General features: G+C 37.9%; 1 protein-coding gene across 1 annotated transcript in view; it reads left to right on the top strand.

Moving 5' to 3' along the window:
• TBC1D15 (TBC1 domain family member 15) overlaps nt 1–17296 on the top strand; it is a 79189-nt gene that overhangs the window by 58858 nt on the left and 3035 nt on the right. Inside the window, exons 13-16 of the mRNA XM_060193520.1 lie at nt 2402–2502; nt 8169–8268; nt 8861–8958; nt 16880–16996. Of these exons, the coding sequence (XP_060049503.1) occupies nt 2402–2502; nt 8169–8268; nt 8861–8958; nt 16880–16996 (416 nt within the window). The remainder of the gene's footprint in view (nt 1–2401; nt 2503–8168; nt 8269–8860; nt 8959–16879; nt 16997–17296) is intronic.

Below are 17296 nucleotides of genomic sequence, written 5' to 3'. Positions count from 1 at the left end.
TTTTATTTTTTCCCGAACTGTATCAGTCTTTATAGGTATTTGGTATTAGTTGCTTATCTGTTGTGTGATGTGCAAATATCTGCTCCCATTTACTGGTTATCCTTTGGTAGTTTGCCTATGATTTCTAGAAGCTTTTTAGTTTCATATAGTCCCACTTATTTACACTTATTTTCATTTCCTATGCCCATGGGGTTGAGACTCCAAATACATATCTGATGTGAAGGTTCTGCAATGTGAAATATGATTTTTGATATACCTTCTAGGCTACTACTAGGAAGTTCTCTATGTATGTTTGACAGATGTGTAGAGATGATTAAAGTGGAATGATAATGTATATGTGGAAAGACTTAATATGAGTCCTTATCCTTCGTTTAGTTCAAGAGCCTGTGTCTTAAGTTTGAAATCTACTTGTAAAGCAACTAAGAAAGTTGAACAAGCAAACAAAACCCAGGCAGCTTAACATGTTCAGGTATAAGATAAAATCAAGACTTTTTCCAGGTTCAGTCCCCATAAGCCAGAGCTGAGCAGTGTGTGTGTGTGTGTGTGTGTGTGTGTGTAGATTTTTTGAACGTGGGCCTGATTCCTTAACTTTCCAATTGCGTATGTAGATTTTTGTTTGTTTTTGAACGGGGCCTGATTCCATAACTTTCTAATTTTCCTTTTAGTCAAGGACTGTAACTACTGAGAAGTTGTAATGGCATCAAGATAAAGGTGGTTAAAATGGTTTTAGGTACAAAATATTTATTGGTCTAAACCCAGTTTCTGGTGGTACATACAACAAGAAAAGAAAAAGAACATAGATAAGGCTATCTAAAATAGGTTCTTAGTTTTTTGTTTTTTAAAAAAATTATTTTGTTACTCTGTTGCCCTTTTTGTTGCCCTTGTTTTATTGTTGCAGTTGTTATTGATGTCGTTGTTGTTGGATAAGACAGGGAGAAATGGAGAGAGGAGGGGGAGAGAAAGATAGATACCTGCAGACCTGCTTCAGCTCCTGTGAAGCGAACAGAGCCTCTACAGGTGGGGAGCCGGGTTCTCGAACCCGGATCCTTATGCTGGTCCTTGCATTTTGCACCACCTGCACTTAACCTGCTGCGCTACTGCCGGTCTCCCAGGTTCTTAGTTTTATTGTGATTTCTTAAGTTTTTTTAAATCCCCTTTTGTTGCCCTTGTTTTGTTGTTGTTGTTGTTGTTGATGTCATTGTTGTTGGATAGGACAGAGAGAAATAGAGAGAAGGAGAAGATGGGGAGAGAAAGAGAGACACCTGCAGACTTGCTTCACCACCTGTGAAGTGAACAGAACCTCTGCAGTTAGGGATCCGGGGCTTGAACTGGGATCCTTATGCCCATCCTTGTGCTTTGTGCCATCCTTGTGCTTTGTGCTTTTATTGTGCTTTCTTTTGGTTAGATTGCTAAAATAATTAGACCCTTTGTCCTTTTTAAAATTTTATTTATGAGAGAGAGAGAGAGAGAAGAGAAGAGAGAGAATGAGATGAGAATGGACACTAGAGCATCACTTTGGCACAATTGATGGTGGGGATTGAACTCGGCACTTCACACCTGAGAATCCAGTGCTTATTCACGACACCACCTCACAGACCTCCCCTCTGTAGTTCTTATTTTACTTGATTTAGCTATGCATTTTGTCTCTGTTGACTACTTTAGCTTGCTACTTTCTTCTCTTGATACTTAACAGTACCCTTTTCCCTTGGGGACTTCCCTTTTTGCCCATGACTGTTGCTTTTCATATCTCCTTTATGTATTTGCTCTCAAATTTGATGTTCCTTGGGCTCTTTCTTCACTCTCTTTTCATAATGCGTTTGCATGTTATTTTATTTTTTGATAGTCGCCAGGGTTATTACTGGTGCTCAGTGTCAGAAGTACTACTAATCCATCACTTCTGGCAGCCATTTTTTCCTTACTTTTTAAAAAATTTTGTTTGATGGTATAGAGAGAAATTGAGAGAGGAGGGGGAAGGTAGAGAGAGAAAGAGATACCTGCAGTCCTGCTTCACCGTTTATGAAGTGTCTCCCCTGCAGAAGCTCAACCGAGGTCCCTTGCAAATGGTAACTTGCACTCAACTGGGTGCATGTTACCCAGCCCCTTGCATGTTACTTTTCAATAATATTACACTCTTGAGAGTAATAGCTGCACTAAGACACAGAATCTGTGTATCTACTTAACATTTCAATCTAAAACAACTCACCTTTTCTATCTAGTTACTAGATTTCCTTCTCATTTTTCTTTTCTTGGTGACTGTCATTATCCACCATATTCTGAAACCAATGAAAAGGATTTTGCTTTAACTGAAATGATGGTGAAATGCACAGAGAGGTACATAGAATTTAGGTTTCCAGAGAGATGATTGTTTGTCTGTTTGTTTTTTCTTTTCTGTTCTTCTTAGGATATGTGCAAGGAATGAGTGACTTACTTTCTCCTCTTTTATATGTGATGGAAAATGAAGTGGATGCTTTTTGGTGCTTTGCCTCTTACATGGACCAGATGGTGAGAACAGGGTTTCCTTCCTTTAATCAAACAAACTTTGAAATTTTCATTCTTATTACATAAGACTGATGTTTATATTTAACCATTTAAGATTATTCCATGTCTTTTTTTTTTTTTTTCCCACCCCTTTTTGAAAGAGTTGTTGCAAGAGGCTTGGAAATACTAGCATTTCCTTTTAATATCAATACAAAAAGTTGATAGTGTAAGTACTCATAACACCAGGAATAACTCGGATTTAATATTGGCAAATGCTTATGCTTATGCTTTTCAGAAGAGCCATGACTCATTATAGAATATTGATGAAACACAGAATTTAGCTTTTGTGAAGAAGTTGAACTTTAATATCTGTTTTAGAGATAAAGCTTAGTCATGCTGGATAATATCCTTACCTTTTATGAACATTTTGGATTTTTTGATTATGGTAATCTTCCTCCAGATGTATTTGAACTATTTGTAACACTGACACTTTGTTTTCACTGTTACTTTTTCTGAAGCTTGGCATTATTAGAGTTGAACATTTTTATCTGTTACCAGTTATAAATATTGGAGCCAGTTCTAGGAAAACAATACAGAGGAAGTGTTAACAGGGATATAAAATAGAATCGTTTTCTCTATTAATCTCTTAGAAAAAGAATCAGAGGGCCTAAGTTGTAAGGACATATGAAACCCAAAGAACTGACTGTGTAGGTCACTGTAGTGCTATTCCAAAATAAAACTAATATACTTGATACTGAGTCTTAATGGTGAATATTGAAATGGCTTGCTTGCAAAGGGAGGAAGGTTTTGAATATAAAATCACATTATTTCCTGCAATGTGTGGTTTGAGACCTGGGGTATAAATCTGGAATTTGGAATTGTTGCCCTTCTCTCTTTAGTTTGCCTTTCTGTCACTTATTTTTCTTTTCTCTTCCATTTTTCCCCCCACTTTATCCACTTCTTAAATATCTGAGCCATAGTCTCACCTCATTTTCACTTTTAGTCCCTTTCCATGTATATATATATGATATTCTTTAAAAATGTTCTTTTACTATTAAATAGATATTCACACTACTTAGCTCCTTACCTGAATTAGTATTTTTGGAGTATTTGGAAGGGTTATTCTAGCAGTAAATCAGTAATATTGTAGTTTGTCTTCCCTATCTTTTTAGTTGATTCATTCATTTACCTGCCTTCTTAGTTCCCAATGTACCCAAGTGCTCTAGAGATCTGAGACATTTGTTATAAAGGTCTGTACAACTGATATTAATTTTTTAAAAAAATGCCTGCTGAGTATGGACTGACCAGTCAACGCCCATGTTCAGCGAGGAAGCAATTACAGAAGCCAGACCTTCTACCTTCTGCAACCCTCAATGACCCTGGGTCCATGCTCCCAGAGGGATAGAGAATGGGAAAGCTATCGGGGGAGGGGGTGGGATATGGAGATTGGGCGGTGGGAATTGTGTGGAGTTGTACCCCTCCTACCCTATGGTTTTGTTAATTAATCCTTTCTTAAATAAATTTAAAAAAAAAATGCCTGCTTTTCTTGTGTTTCTTTTTCACTAAACTGATATGTTACTTTAAGGGGGTCGTGGACTTAACTAGTTTTGGTGTGCTTCCAGAATTCTAATGCCTGACTTGAGGTTCTTGTTCGACAGATTTTTCTAGAAAAAAAAAATTTTTCCTTCTAGATTTTATTTTTCTAGATATTCCCCAGTGCTTACTTTATATCTCTGCTTATATTTATAGTTCACACTCCAAAGGACTTGACATGAAAATACTTAAAAAATAGCAATAATTTTCATAAAACTGAGCCACTATTGGAATGCTCAAGGGTGTTACTGACTTGAAAAGTGAAATTCTGAGGTGTCAGAAAAGTCATGATGTATTTTTTTCATTTTTTCTATGCAAAAATGTGTAATGAATTTTTCAACAACCCATTATATACATGCATGAATGTATACATCCATGTATGTATGTCTCCATATAAAACCATTTCCTAAATATCTGCAATACGCACTTTACTTTCTATTTGTCTTTTTTTGTATTATGGAAGTTCTGTTCTTTTTCATAGTTGATATCTGTTTACTTTTTTCATTGAAGACAGTCTGGGTTTTCTCTGGTCTTTATTCTAAAAAGATCTTTAAAAAAATTTTTTTTTAATGATTTTTATTTATTGGATAGAGATAGGTAGAAATAGAGAGGGAAGGGGATGATAGGGAGGGAGAGAGACAGAGAGACACCTGCAGCCCTGCTTCATCACTTGTGAAGCTTTCCCCCTGCAGGTGGGAACCCGGGGATCAAACCTGTGTCCTTGTGCATTGTAACATGTGCAGTCAATCAGGTAGGTGCACTACCTACCACCTGGCCCCACTAAAAAGATCTTTTAATGTAGTTGTACTCCATACTAAAAACTTGCATAGAATTCAAAGGGAAAAATACTGTGTTGTAGCCAAAATAATTGTTATATTTGCTTCCACTGCATTGCTGTTGCTTTGGTATCCTTTAATTCATGTTGCTGCTGTTTGACTCCTTTTTGTTTTACAGAATTATTTCATGTAAGTTTTTCTTTGTTTTGTGATGGCTGACCCTAATGCCCTTAGATTTACTTTTATTGATACAGACTCATATAGATTTAGTCATAGGCTTTTTTCTATCATGGAAATATTATTGAAATATTTGCAAAATGACCCTAGTGAGCTTTGTTATAACTACTATCCATTTTGCTCTATAGTTTAACCCCTCTTTTTGTTCTCACTTCCCCCCAAATATATATACACATGCATGAATCTGTGTATATATACACATATATGTATGCACACATATATTTATTTGTAGATATATTTAAAGCCCTTTGTATATGCTTTGTTGATTTCTCTTTTTCTAGTAATAGGTACTTTACCAAAGTTGACTTGTGACATTTTGGTAATGCTTCTTTTTATAGCTGTGTATAGCAGTAACTATGCTAGATTGGTACTCTCAAACCAACTCTAGCCTTTGGCTGTGTTGTCATAAAAAATACACTATCAGTCAAAGGGTTAATTCTGTTTTTCCCTTGCAAATCCATTGGCAAAGTGAAGAAACTATATCCCAAAAGCTTGCATTAGCCAGTTAAATCATTATTTAAATCATAAAACCAAATTACTAAGAATCAAAATATTTTACATATTTATATACATATTTTAGTTTTTAGAATTAAGAATTAATGGTTGCTAGTCTTATAAAGGGCTGGAGATACAGTGTAATTGTTAGGCAAAAGATTCCACCCTAATATTTTAATGAGCTATATTGAGAGAAAGATTTACATAGCAAGAGGGAGAGAGTGAGAGCATGCAGTTAGAGCAATGCTCTGCTCTGGCTTATGGTGATGCTGGGTGGAGATTGAACCTGGGGCCTTAGAACCTCAGTGCATGAGTCTTTTTGCTTAACTATTATGCTGTTTCTTAGACCCGTGCAGAAGACTTCTTCTTTTCTTTTCTTTTCTTTTCTTTTCTTTTCTTTTTTTTTTTTTTGCCTCCAGGGTTATTGCTGGGGCTGGGTGCCTGCACTATGAATCCACTGCTCCTGAAGGCCATTTTTCCCACTTTGTTGCTCTTGTTATTAGTTATTGGATAGGACAGAGAGAAATGGAGAGAGGAGGGGAAGACAAAGAGGGGAGAGAAAGACTCCTGCAGATCTGCTTCATCACCTGTGAAGCGACCTTCCCTGAGGTGGGGAGCTGGGTGCTGGAACTGGGATCCTTACGCTGGCCCTTGAGCTTTTCACCATGTATGTTTAACCTACTGCGCTACCGCCCATCCCCCACAGAAGACTTTCATGCCTGAGACTCGGGTTCAGTGTTCAATATCCAGCACAACTATAGGCTATAGCTGAGCAGTGCTCTGGTTGATGTCTGTGTCTGTTTCTGTCTGTCTGTCTCTCTCTCTGTATTAAGAAAAAATCAGATAATGCTTCTAACAAATCATTGTTATTTTTTTCATTGTTATTATTTCTAAAACTGAAAATGAAGTATGGGGGGGCATGTTGTTCATAAGTATTTCACGAGTGTGACGGTAGTAAGTTAAAGGAATCAATCCTCTGAGAAGCCTTAAAGTCATGATTTCAACTTTGAAGATTATTTGAAAAGTGTACATTATAGTAGGTCTCAAAATTTAGTGATCTCAGGACCTCTTTGCATTTAAAATGTTAAGGGCAGGGAGCCGGGCGGTAGCGCAGCGGGTTAAGCTCATGTGGCGCAAAGTTCAAGGACTGAAGTAAGGATTCCGGTTCGAGTCCCCGGCTCCCTGCCTGCAGGGGAGTCACTTCACAGGTGGTGAGGCAGGTCTGCAGGTGTCTTTCTCTCCCCCTCTCTATCTTCCCCTCCCCTCTCCATTTCTCTCTGTCCTATCCAACAACGTCAACATCAATACAACAACAATAATAACTACAATAAAACAACAAGGGCAACAAAAGGGAAGATCAATAAATAAAAATATGTTAAGGGCAAACGTATGATACTGAAAGTGGAAAAAAATTGAGAGCCCAAGAGCTTTTGTTTATGTGGGTTATTATGTATTGACGTTATGTGAGAATTTAATACTATAAATTTATAAATACTAATTTAAAAAAGGAAACAGACTTTAATTTATAGTTTTAAATGAAAAGTAGTCTTTTCAAAACAAAAGAAAAAGGTCTAGAAGAGGAACGTTTACATTTTCAATTTTCTTCAGTTACTGTTTTTTTTTTATTTTTATATTTTCCCTTTTGCTACTCTTGTTGTTATTATTGTTACTAATGTCGTCGTTGTTAGGTAGGACAGAGAGAAATGGAGAGAGGAGGGGAAGACAGAGGGGGAGAGAAAGACAGATACCAGCAGACCTGCTTCACCACCTGTGAAGTGACTCCCCTACAGATGGGAGCTGGGGGCTCCAACCGGACTCCTTAAGCCGGCCTTTAGCTTTGCACCATGTGCTCCATGTGTGCTTAACCTGCTGCGCTAATGCTCGACTCCCCAGTTACTGGTAGACAGCTGGATTCTTTTGTCTACTCCTGTATTCAATTTGTTGCAACATCACTATGCATCACACTTGTGGGAGATCTTAAATTGCAAAATGTTTTAGTAGTATGAAATTTGGTTTGGACTCTGCAGATTCCTCAATGTCTTTTAAAGTGAGATACCTGTTTAAAATTAATTTCATTTTGTAGTATAATTTGAAGACATACATAATAATGAGGTATTTTGATAAAAATAGTTTATTTATCAAAATATGTAGTCCTTTTACTAATTTAAGTAACAAAACAAGTCTATAGTGGCTGGGCAGTAGAGCAACCCCTTCAGGGGGAAAGTTTTACCAGCAGTGAAGTGCTGTGGGTTGTCTCTCTTTCTCTTTCACTCACTGCCCCCACATTTCTGTCTCTATCCAATTAAAAAAAGAAAGAAGGAAGGAAAGAAAGAGGCCTATCAATCTGTATAGATGCTAGCTCTGCAATATTCTTTATTTAAATCAAATGAATATAGGGAAAAATAATTCTTAATTTAAGAACAAGGATTGTCTTCTTTTTATATTGCTTTAGTTTTTTAAGTAGCTTTGATTTTTTTTTAAACATAAACATTTGTCCTTAGACTCAGTTTAGTTACCAATCATTATGTGCTATAGTATAAAACATTTATTAAATATCACTTAGGCAGTAATAATTATTTTCTTTTAAAGCATCAAAATTTTGAAGAACAAATGCACAGCATGAAGACCCAACTAATTCAGCTAAGTACCTTACTTCGATTGTTGGATAGTGGATTCTGCAGTTACTTAGGTAAGTTTAGCGAACCAAAATTTTACTCAGTAAACAGTAGGGTGGTACATAGAAAAAAAATGTAAATAACTTCCTTAAGGGAGGGGGATAGTATAATGGCTATGCAGAGACTGTCATGCCTGAGGCTCGAAAGTCCCATGCAACACCATAAGCCAGAGCTGAGCAGTGCTTTGGTTAAAAAAAAAAACAAAAAAAAAAAACTGACTTTTTTTTTTCTTGCAACTTCTTTAAGAACATAACATATATAGTTGTTAGTGCCTGAGTTGGTTTGTTTATAAGAAGTAAAATTATAGGACCAAATATTCTTTGTATAATTCTGCCTTTATTTGCTTAATGTTTTTCTTTTAAAGAGAGCCTGAAATTTTGAATTGTTTTCTTGAATTAACAAACAACAAAAAAAGAAATATGTAGGGCTTCTAGTAATCTGAAATGCATATAAAAATATGAATTTGAAATAAGTCACTATATTGAGACATAATTGTGACAAAATAAGTCATTCTTATTTTTTTATTAAGTTATTGGGGGATTAACGGTTTACAGTCAATAACATTCTTATAAGTCATACATAAATATTTTTTCTTCTTCTGTATAGAATCTCAGGACTCTGGATACCTTTATTTTTGCTTCAGATGGCTTTTAATTAGATTTAAAAGGGAATTTAGTTTTCTAGATATTCTTCGGTTGTGGGAGGTAAGTCTTAAATTACTATATAAATAATACTTAGATGGAATGTGGTAATTATAGAATACAAATGGATTGTATTATTCTAAGTGAAATTTCCAATGTTCTGGTGCCTTTGTGATCTCTTACAAATTAATGACCTTGAACCAGCTATCCCAACCTTGCATCTTTTTTCTTTACAAATCACACTTATGAAATTTGAGGCCATTAAGCTTGCCAGAATAAATTGTAGACCATCTCTAAATGTGTTTTGTTAGCAGACTTGAATTTATGTGACATGCTTTGTTATAATTAGTGTTCAAGGAAATTTTGATAGACCAATCAGGAGAGATAACATTTTGTAGCCTGAGGTAGGAGGAAAGAATCGACTTACATTTTGGGGTTTGGGGCCTAATTATCTGTCTTTAGGCTGTTTTAAAAAGTTGCATAGGGGGTCAGGTGGTGGCACACCCTGTTGAGTGCACATGTTATCATGTGCAAGCACCTGGATTCGAGACTACTCCTTACCTGCAGAGGGGATGCTTCACAAGCTGTGAAACAGGTCTGCAGTTATCTTTCTCCCACTCTGTTTCTGCTTCTCAATTTCTGGCTTATCTAATAAAAAAGGAAAAAATGGCTGCTGGGAGTAGTATTTTGGAAGTCCTAGCACCAAGCCCCAGTGATAACCCTGCTGGCAATTAAAAAAAAAAGTATATTTATTTATCAGTTCTTCTTCTAGCGTTTGCCCTTTTTCTGTAGCCAGTTAACAGTGTTGTTTTCACCAGGCTGGCTTTATGTAAATAGAATACAGTAGTTATGTAAATAGAATACAGTGTTAAGCAGGGGGTATTAAACTAATGAAACAGAAGGGGTCTCATGCATACCAACATAACAGCGTCAGGTTGATCCTGATGTAAAGTTTCGAGACCTCCTTTGAATCTGGAGAGGTGGCAGTCGTTGACTATGTGGGTCATTGTCTGTAGCCGCAGGGGCAGTTCGGGTCGTCTCTGGCTCCCCAGCGGTGGAACATAGCGGCGCACCGGCCATGGCCTAGGCGTTCGATAGCGATTGAGGAGGGCCCAATCATAACATGCTAGGTCAAAGCCCGGTTGACGCTTGCAGGGGTCTGTGATGAGGTGTTTGTTCTTTACCTCAGCTGACTGCCAACTCTGTTTCCAAGAGTCTGGAACAGAGAAGTTCAATGTAGGCGTAGGAGACCAGATTGGATGACGAGATGTCAAGCGTTGGGCAGGGTGGGCGAAGATATCCGCGTATATTGGCAGGTCCTGTCGAGCGTAGACATGGGAAATGAACTTAGATGATGCCGCATCCCGACGAATATCTGGTGGGGCGATGTTGCTAAGAACTGGCAGCCATGGAATCGGGGTGGAACAGATGGTTCCAGAAATTATCCTCATGGAGGAATATAATTTGGAATCGACCAAGTGGACATGGGGGCTACAGAACCATACTGGGGCACAGTATTCTGCAGTGGAATAGCATAATGCCAGAGATGATGATCGTAGTGTGGAAGCGCTCGCGCCCCATGAGGAGCTGGCCAGTCTTGCAATGATGTTATTCCTCGTGCCCACCTTTGCTGCAGTTTTTATGAGGTGTTCATGAAATGACAGAGTGCGATTGAGAGTAACGCCAAGATAGACTGGCTGGGCTTCGTGCTGGATTCTTGTATCGTCAAGTTGCGCATTAAGCTCACGCGAGGCCGAGGCATGGTGTAGATGGAAGACAGATGATACCGTTTTTGCAGTGCTAGGGATTAGTCGCCATTTTTTACAGTAATCAATGATACTGAGAATGAATCAGAGCATCACTGTCATATACAGTGCCATGGATAGAATTTGTGATCTTACGTTTGCAAAGTGCAGTGCTCTACTGCTATGTCTCTTCCCTGGTAGGCTTTAATTTATTGTAAATTAATTTTTGTGTATGATACTAGTAATCTAGTCTTATTTTTTGGACTAGTTTTTCCAATATCATTTGTTAAATAGGCTTTCTTTTTCTCTGTTGTATATGGTCTTGGCTCCTTTGCTGTCAAGATACAGATGCATTTATTTTAGGATTCTTTTCTATGCTGTTGGCATTTGTGCCTTGTTCTAGTATCATATATATTTAATATATATTTAATTGCTGCTGCTTTGTAGTGTAGTTTCAAGTCAGAGAACATTCTCTCAGAATTACTTTGGTTTGGCAGGGGTGTTCTCTTGTGGCTCCATACAAAGTCTATAGTTGTTTATTTACCTAAAGGATACATTGGAGGGGGCTGAGTGGTGGCGCACCAGGTTAAGCACACGTAGTATGAAATGCGAGGACCCACACAAGGATTCCAGTTTGAGCCCTCAGCTCCCCACCTGCAGAAGGGGTCACTTCACAAATGTTAAAGCAGGTCTGCAGGTGTCTCTCTGTCTCTGTCCACCTTTATTTCCCTTTCCCCTCTCATTTTCTGTCCTATCCAATAATAAAAAAGGATACCATTGGAATTTTGGTTGGAATTATGTTGAATATAAATTGCTTTAGTTAAGATAGCAATTTTGACAATACCTATTCTTTCAGTCTATGAAGCGTTAACAGCATGAGGCCACATCCTAGCACTGTAGCACTTCCTGTGTTGTGTTGGAGCTTAAGCCTGGGTTGTACATATGACAAGATATGTGCCTATCCAGTGAACTCTAACTCCAACATGGGGAGTCTCACCATATTTTGTTTTATTTTTCATTAGTGATTTAATAATGATTAACAAGATATGTAGATTTTATTTCTTTTTTAAGTGTACCTTTCATTCCCTTGTTAGACTTACTCCAGTTAATTTACCTTTTTTGATAGAGTTAAAATGTAATTGTTTCCTTGATTTTCCTTTGCCAGTATTCATTGTGTATGGAAATAACAGCAGAATTGTGTATACTGATTTTTGTATTCTGCCACTATACTGATTATATTAATTTTCTTCTAGTAATTTTGGGGTAGAGTCTTCAGGGCTCTATGTAAAATGTCATCTGCAAATTGCGATGTTTTAACTTAATCTCTTCCAATTTGGATCCCTTTTCACTCTCTCTCTCTTAGCTAACTTAAAAAAATATATTTATTTATTTATTGGATAGAGATGGCTGGAAATCAAGAGGGAAGGAGGGGAGAGACAACTGCAACATTGCTTTACCATTCACCTGCCTGCAGGTGGGGACCAGGGGCTTAAACCTGGGTCCTTGCACATTGTTTATTTATTTATTTATTTTATTTTTAAATTTTTATTTATAAAATGGAAATATTAACAAGGCCATAGGGGAAGAGGGGTACAATTCCACACAGTTCCCACCACTAGAACTCCATCCCCTCCCCTGATAGCTTTCTTTTTTTTTTTAAAATTTTTTATTTATAAAAAGGAAACATTGACTAAACCATAGGATAAGACGGATACAACTCCACACAGTTCCCACCACCAGTACTCCATATCCCATCCCCTCCCCTGATAGCTTTCCCATTCTCTATCCCTCTGGGAATATGGACCCAGGGTTGTCGTGGGTTGCAGAAAGTGGAAGGTCTGGCTTCTGTAATTGCTTCCCCACTGAACATGGGTGTTGATAAGTCGATCCATACTCCCAGCCTGCCTCTTTCCCTAGTAGGGTGAGGCTCTGGAGAAGCGGAGCTCCAGGACACATTGGTGGGGTTGTCTGTCTAGGGAAGTCTGGTCGGCATCCTGCTAGCATCTGGAACGTGGTCTCTGAAAAGAGAGTTAACATACAAAGCCAAACAAATTGTTGACCAATCATGAACCTAAAGGTTGGAGTAGTGCCTTTAGATCCAAGTTGAGGGAAAGGTCCTATGGGGGCCCACAGAGGGGTCTATTTTGTTGTTCCTGATGGAGATGACCAGTAACAATGGAGAGAGGGATTTATTTGCAGTCTAGGCTCATCATGTCTGTTTGTGAATCTTAGGACTCTGAATAGGGCCCCAGCTGATGGGGTGGCGTGATAGTGACTAAAGAGTCCTTGTTAAAGTATGCCAGTCTCTTGCCCTTATTCAGCTTTTGCAGTCCTTGCTTTGATAAGGTTAGCTTTGGAGTGAGTGAGAGAACTGTAATAGGAAGTAGGTGAAGAGGTTATCTAAGTCTAATTAGATACTATTTCACTAGGAATTTTATACTGACTCATTGCAAACTATTGTGTACTTTTGCTTTCAGGTGTATATTTTGCCCTAATTTATGGATACATGTGGACATATGCTCTATCTCACAGGACCTGGTCTATATCTAGGTTTTGGGACTTTGTTAGGAAATGAGCCACCTGGAATGGAATTACTATGAAAGGAAAGGTATCACCCGAGTACTGAGGGTGAAGGGTTGACATTCTACGCCTGTTGTCTCTGGACACAGTCTGAAGTGAAGCATGCTAAGGTGGTACTTGTGTTGATTAGGTTGTGATCAGCAAATGCAATATCATTTGGTATGAATTGAGAGAAGCATGCAGGAAAGTGAGCCCCACCCTAGAGGTTCCAGGACTAGGGGAAATACAGGCTCTACTGAGGAAGTGGGTGGTTCCTGCTGTCTTAGGGTTAAGAAGACAATAGACAGTTATTGCTATAATCACATTATTTAGCAGTTGGGTTAACTTTGAAAAATCTGTTAGGATTTTCTGTATCATACACAACATCACCATAATTTATGTCCTTTTTTTATTTGTATATAGCGGTGCCACCAGTTGCTTCTGTTCTCCGTGGTCTAGGCTTTTAAGAGAGTCAACATATCAAAGACTCAGCCTATGTATTAGAGACTCAGTCTGTGATTTAAAAATTTGAAGACATACAATCAATTTTCCCGTCTCATATTAATTAAACAGTGACTTATAAGACTTCAAATTAATAGGAGTGTACATAAACACTATTCCCACCACCAAAAGACTGTGTCCCATTCCCCTACTCCCTTTCCCGGGAAGCCGAACATCCACCCTCGCCCTCACTCCAGGGTTTTTACTTTGGTGCCCTACTCCAAATTCAGTCAAATCCTGCTTTTAATTTCCCTTTCTATTCTTCTTTCTTAACTTCTGTTTATGAGTGGGATCATCCCATATTCATCTTTATCTTTCTGACTTAGCTCACTTAACATAATTCCTTCTAGTTCCATCCAAGATGGGTCAGAGAAGGTAGGTTCATTGTTCTTAATAGCTGCATAGTATTCCATTGTGTATATGTACCACAGCTTTCTCAGCCACTCATCTGTTGTTGGGCACCTGGGTTGCTTCCAGGTTTTAGCTGTTATACGAATTGTGCTGCTATTAATATAGGAGTACACACCTCTTTTTGGTTGGGTGTTATGGAGTCCTTGGGCTATATCCCCAGGAGGGGATTTACTGGGTCATATGGAAGGTCCATGTCTAGCCTTATGAGATTTCTCCAGACTGCTCTCCACAGAGGTTGGACCAATTGACATTCCCACCAGCAGTGCAGAAGGGTTCGTTTGTCCCTACAGCCTCTTCAGCATTTGTCGCTGCTGCCCTTTTTGATGTATGCCAGTCTCACTGGGGTGAGGTGATATGCCAATGTTTTATTTGCATTTCTCTGACAATCAGTGACCTGGAGCAATCTTTCATGTGTTTGTTAGCCTTTTGGATCTCTTCTGTAGTGAATGTTCTGTTCATAGCCTCTGTCCATTTTTGGATGGGGTCATTTTTTATTGCTAAATTTGCTGAGCTCTTTCTATATTTTGGTTATTAGTCTTTTGTCTGGTGTATGGCATGTGAAGATCTTATCCTATTCTGTGAGGGGTCTCCTTGTTTTTGTGATAGTTTCTTTGACCGTGCAGAAGCTTTTCAATCTGATGTAGTCCCATTGATTTGTTTCTGCTTTAGTCTTCCTTGCAGTTGGGTTTGTTTCATCAAAGATGTCCTTGAGGTTTAGGTGGGAAAGTGTACCACCAATGTTTTCCTCTAAGTATTTGATAGTTTCTGGTCTAACATCCATGTCCTTGGATCCATTTGGAGTTGATTTTTGTTTCTGGTGAGATAAGGTGGTTCAGTTTCATTCTTCTGCATGTTTCAACCCAGTTTTCCCAGCACCATTTATTGAAGAGAGCTTCCTTTCTCCATTTAATATTTTGGGCCCCCTTATCAAAGATTAGTTGTCCATAGGTGTGTGTGTGGGGGGGTCCTTGCACATGCACTCAACTGGGTGTACCACCACCTGGTCCCTTAAATAAGATTTTAATTAACTCATTAATTATTATTATTATTATTATTTTTACCAGACCACTGCTCAGCTTTTTTAATGGCGGTGTGGGGGATTGAACCGGGACCATAGAGCCTCAGGCATGAGAAAGTTTGCATAACGTTATGGTATCTCCCCCACTAGAACTTTCTTAACTGATTGCTCTGGCTAGAAGTTCCAAAGCTGCATTGAATAGTAATGAGAATGCACTTGTTCCACCAGATCTTATCTCACTTTATAAAAGAATTTAAAAAAATATATAAATGGGTCTTGAATCATCAAATGCTTTTTCAGTATCCTTTGATATGATCATGTGATCCTTTTTGTTGTTTTTACATTAATTGATTTGCATATGCCGAACCACTCTTCTATCCCTGGGACGAATCCCACTTAGCCATGGTGACTTATTCTTTTGATTTGTTACTGGATTCAGTTTGTAAAGACTTTTGTGTCTACATTCATCCAGGAACAAATAAATAACTTTTTAATGGCACCTTTGAGGCTAATTGTATTCTGAATTAAAATTTCACAGATTGGATTTAGTCTGAAAAGTTACTCGTTTTTTTTTTTTTTGCATTTCTTTCTTTTTTTTAATTTTTATTTATTTATTTATTCCTTTTGTTGCCCTTGTTTTATTGTTGTTATTATTGATGTCATTGTTGTTGGATAGGACAGAGAGAAATGGAGAGAGTAGGGGAAGACAGAGAGGAGGAGAGAAAGACAGACACCTGCAGACGTTCTTCACCACCTGTGAAGTGACTCCCCTGCAGGTGGGGAGCCGGAGGCTCGAACCGGGATCCTTCCGCTGGTCCTTTTGCTTAGCGCCACCTGCGCTTAACCCGCTGCGCTACCGCCCGACTCCCAGTTACTCAGTTTTATTAACTCCTGGTAAAAGAAACAAAAACATTTCAGGTATGCAGAAATGCTTTAGTGTAATTTGTTTACTTGGGTCTTTCAATCCTTTTAGAAGAGATACAAGACACAAATTAGTAGAAACTAAATTTGAGGGTATTATCTATTTAGTAAGAAATACAGCTATTGAGTACATGCTTGGCATGCTTAGTTATAAATTATTTTCACAATCAGGGATACTCTGAAATAAATAAGGTTATGTCTAAGATGTAGAGCTCTCAGTGTTTTTGCTCCTAAGCACTGTGTAACTGAGTGTATTTCTAGGACATAGCTTTGGAATAAAGTTGATTTAATAGTGAAAAACTTAAGAAAAATATTTTCTTAAGAAAAATACCTCCCATGGCAGTAACTGCTTATTAATACAATTTGTCCTATTGTTTAGACTCAGTGATTTTTTTTTTTTACTGTAGTTATTTAAATTGGAACTTAAAAAATTTACAAAGTGTAAAATTGATGTTACTTAATAGATTTAAGTAAGAGTGCTTAAGGGCTGGGCTCACCCAGCAGAGCTTGTGTGTTAGAGAGTGTAAGGACCTAAGTTCAAGCCTCCAGTCCTCACTAGCAGGGGCTTCATGAGCAGTGAAGCAGTGCTGCAGGTGAATCTCTTTCCCTCTTTCCTCCTCCACCTCTTCCCCCCTCTTCATCTCAGTTTCTCTGTCTCTATGAAAAAAAAAAAAAAATTACTCCATGCTTCATTTCCTAATGGGAAACAATTTACTATCCCAGCTAGATAGATAACTTATCCTTAGCAATTCACTCAGATTCTGTTAAATCTGTGAGGAAAGTGGTTTAGAATTGGTAGTTTTACTAAATGATTGTTTTGTTTCTGTAGGTAATGTGGACTGAACTACCATGTAAAAACTTCCATCTTCTTCTCTGCTGTGCTATTCTGGAATCAGAAAAGCAGCAAATAATGGAAAAACACTATGGTTTTAGTGAAATACTTAAGGTAGTTATTCCTTTAATTTAGATTTTTACATTAATAAATTGAGGATTTTTCCTCTGCTGATAATGACACACTAACTATTTACTTGGAACCTGAATCCTTTGAATAACTTGAATTGTATCAGTAACACAGTACTAGGATAGAATGGTCTTTCGCTTACAATTTTGAGAATTGAGATAGATCTTGTACTTATTGTTCCATAGACTTACTAGCTATTTGTAGCTTTAAAAACTTGAACTAATAAAGATACATAGAATTTCCTTTTTTGTAGTATGTACTACTTTTAAGGATTTTATCTGCAGT

The sequence above is a fragment of the Erinaceus europaeus genome, chromosome 7 (genome assembly GCF_950295315.1).
Source record: "Erinaceus europaeus chromosome 7, mEriEur2.1, whole genome shotgun sequence".
Taxonomy (NCBI): Eukaryota; Metazoa; Chordata; class Mammalia; order Eulipotyphla; family Erinaceidae; genus Erinaceus; species Erinaceus europaeus.
This window is presented reverse-complemented; position numbering and strand designations above follow the sequence as displayed.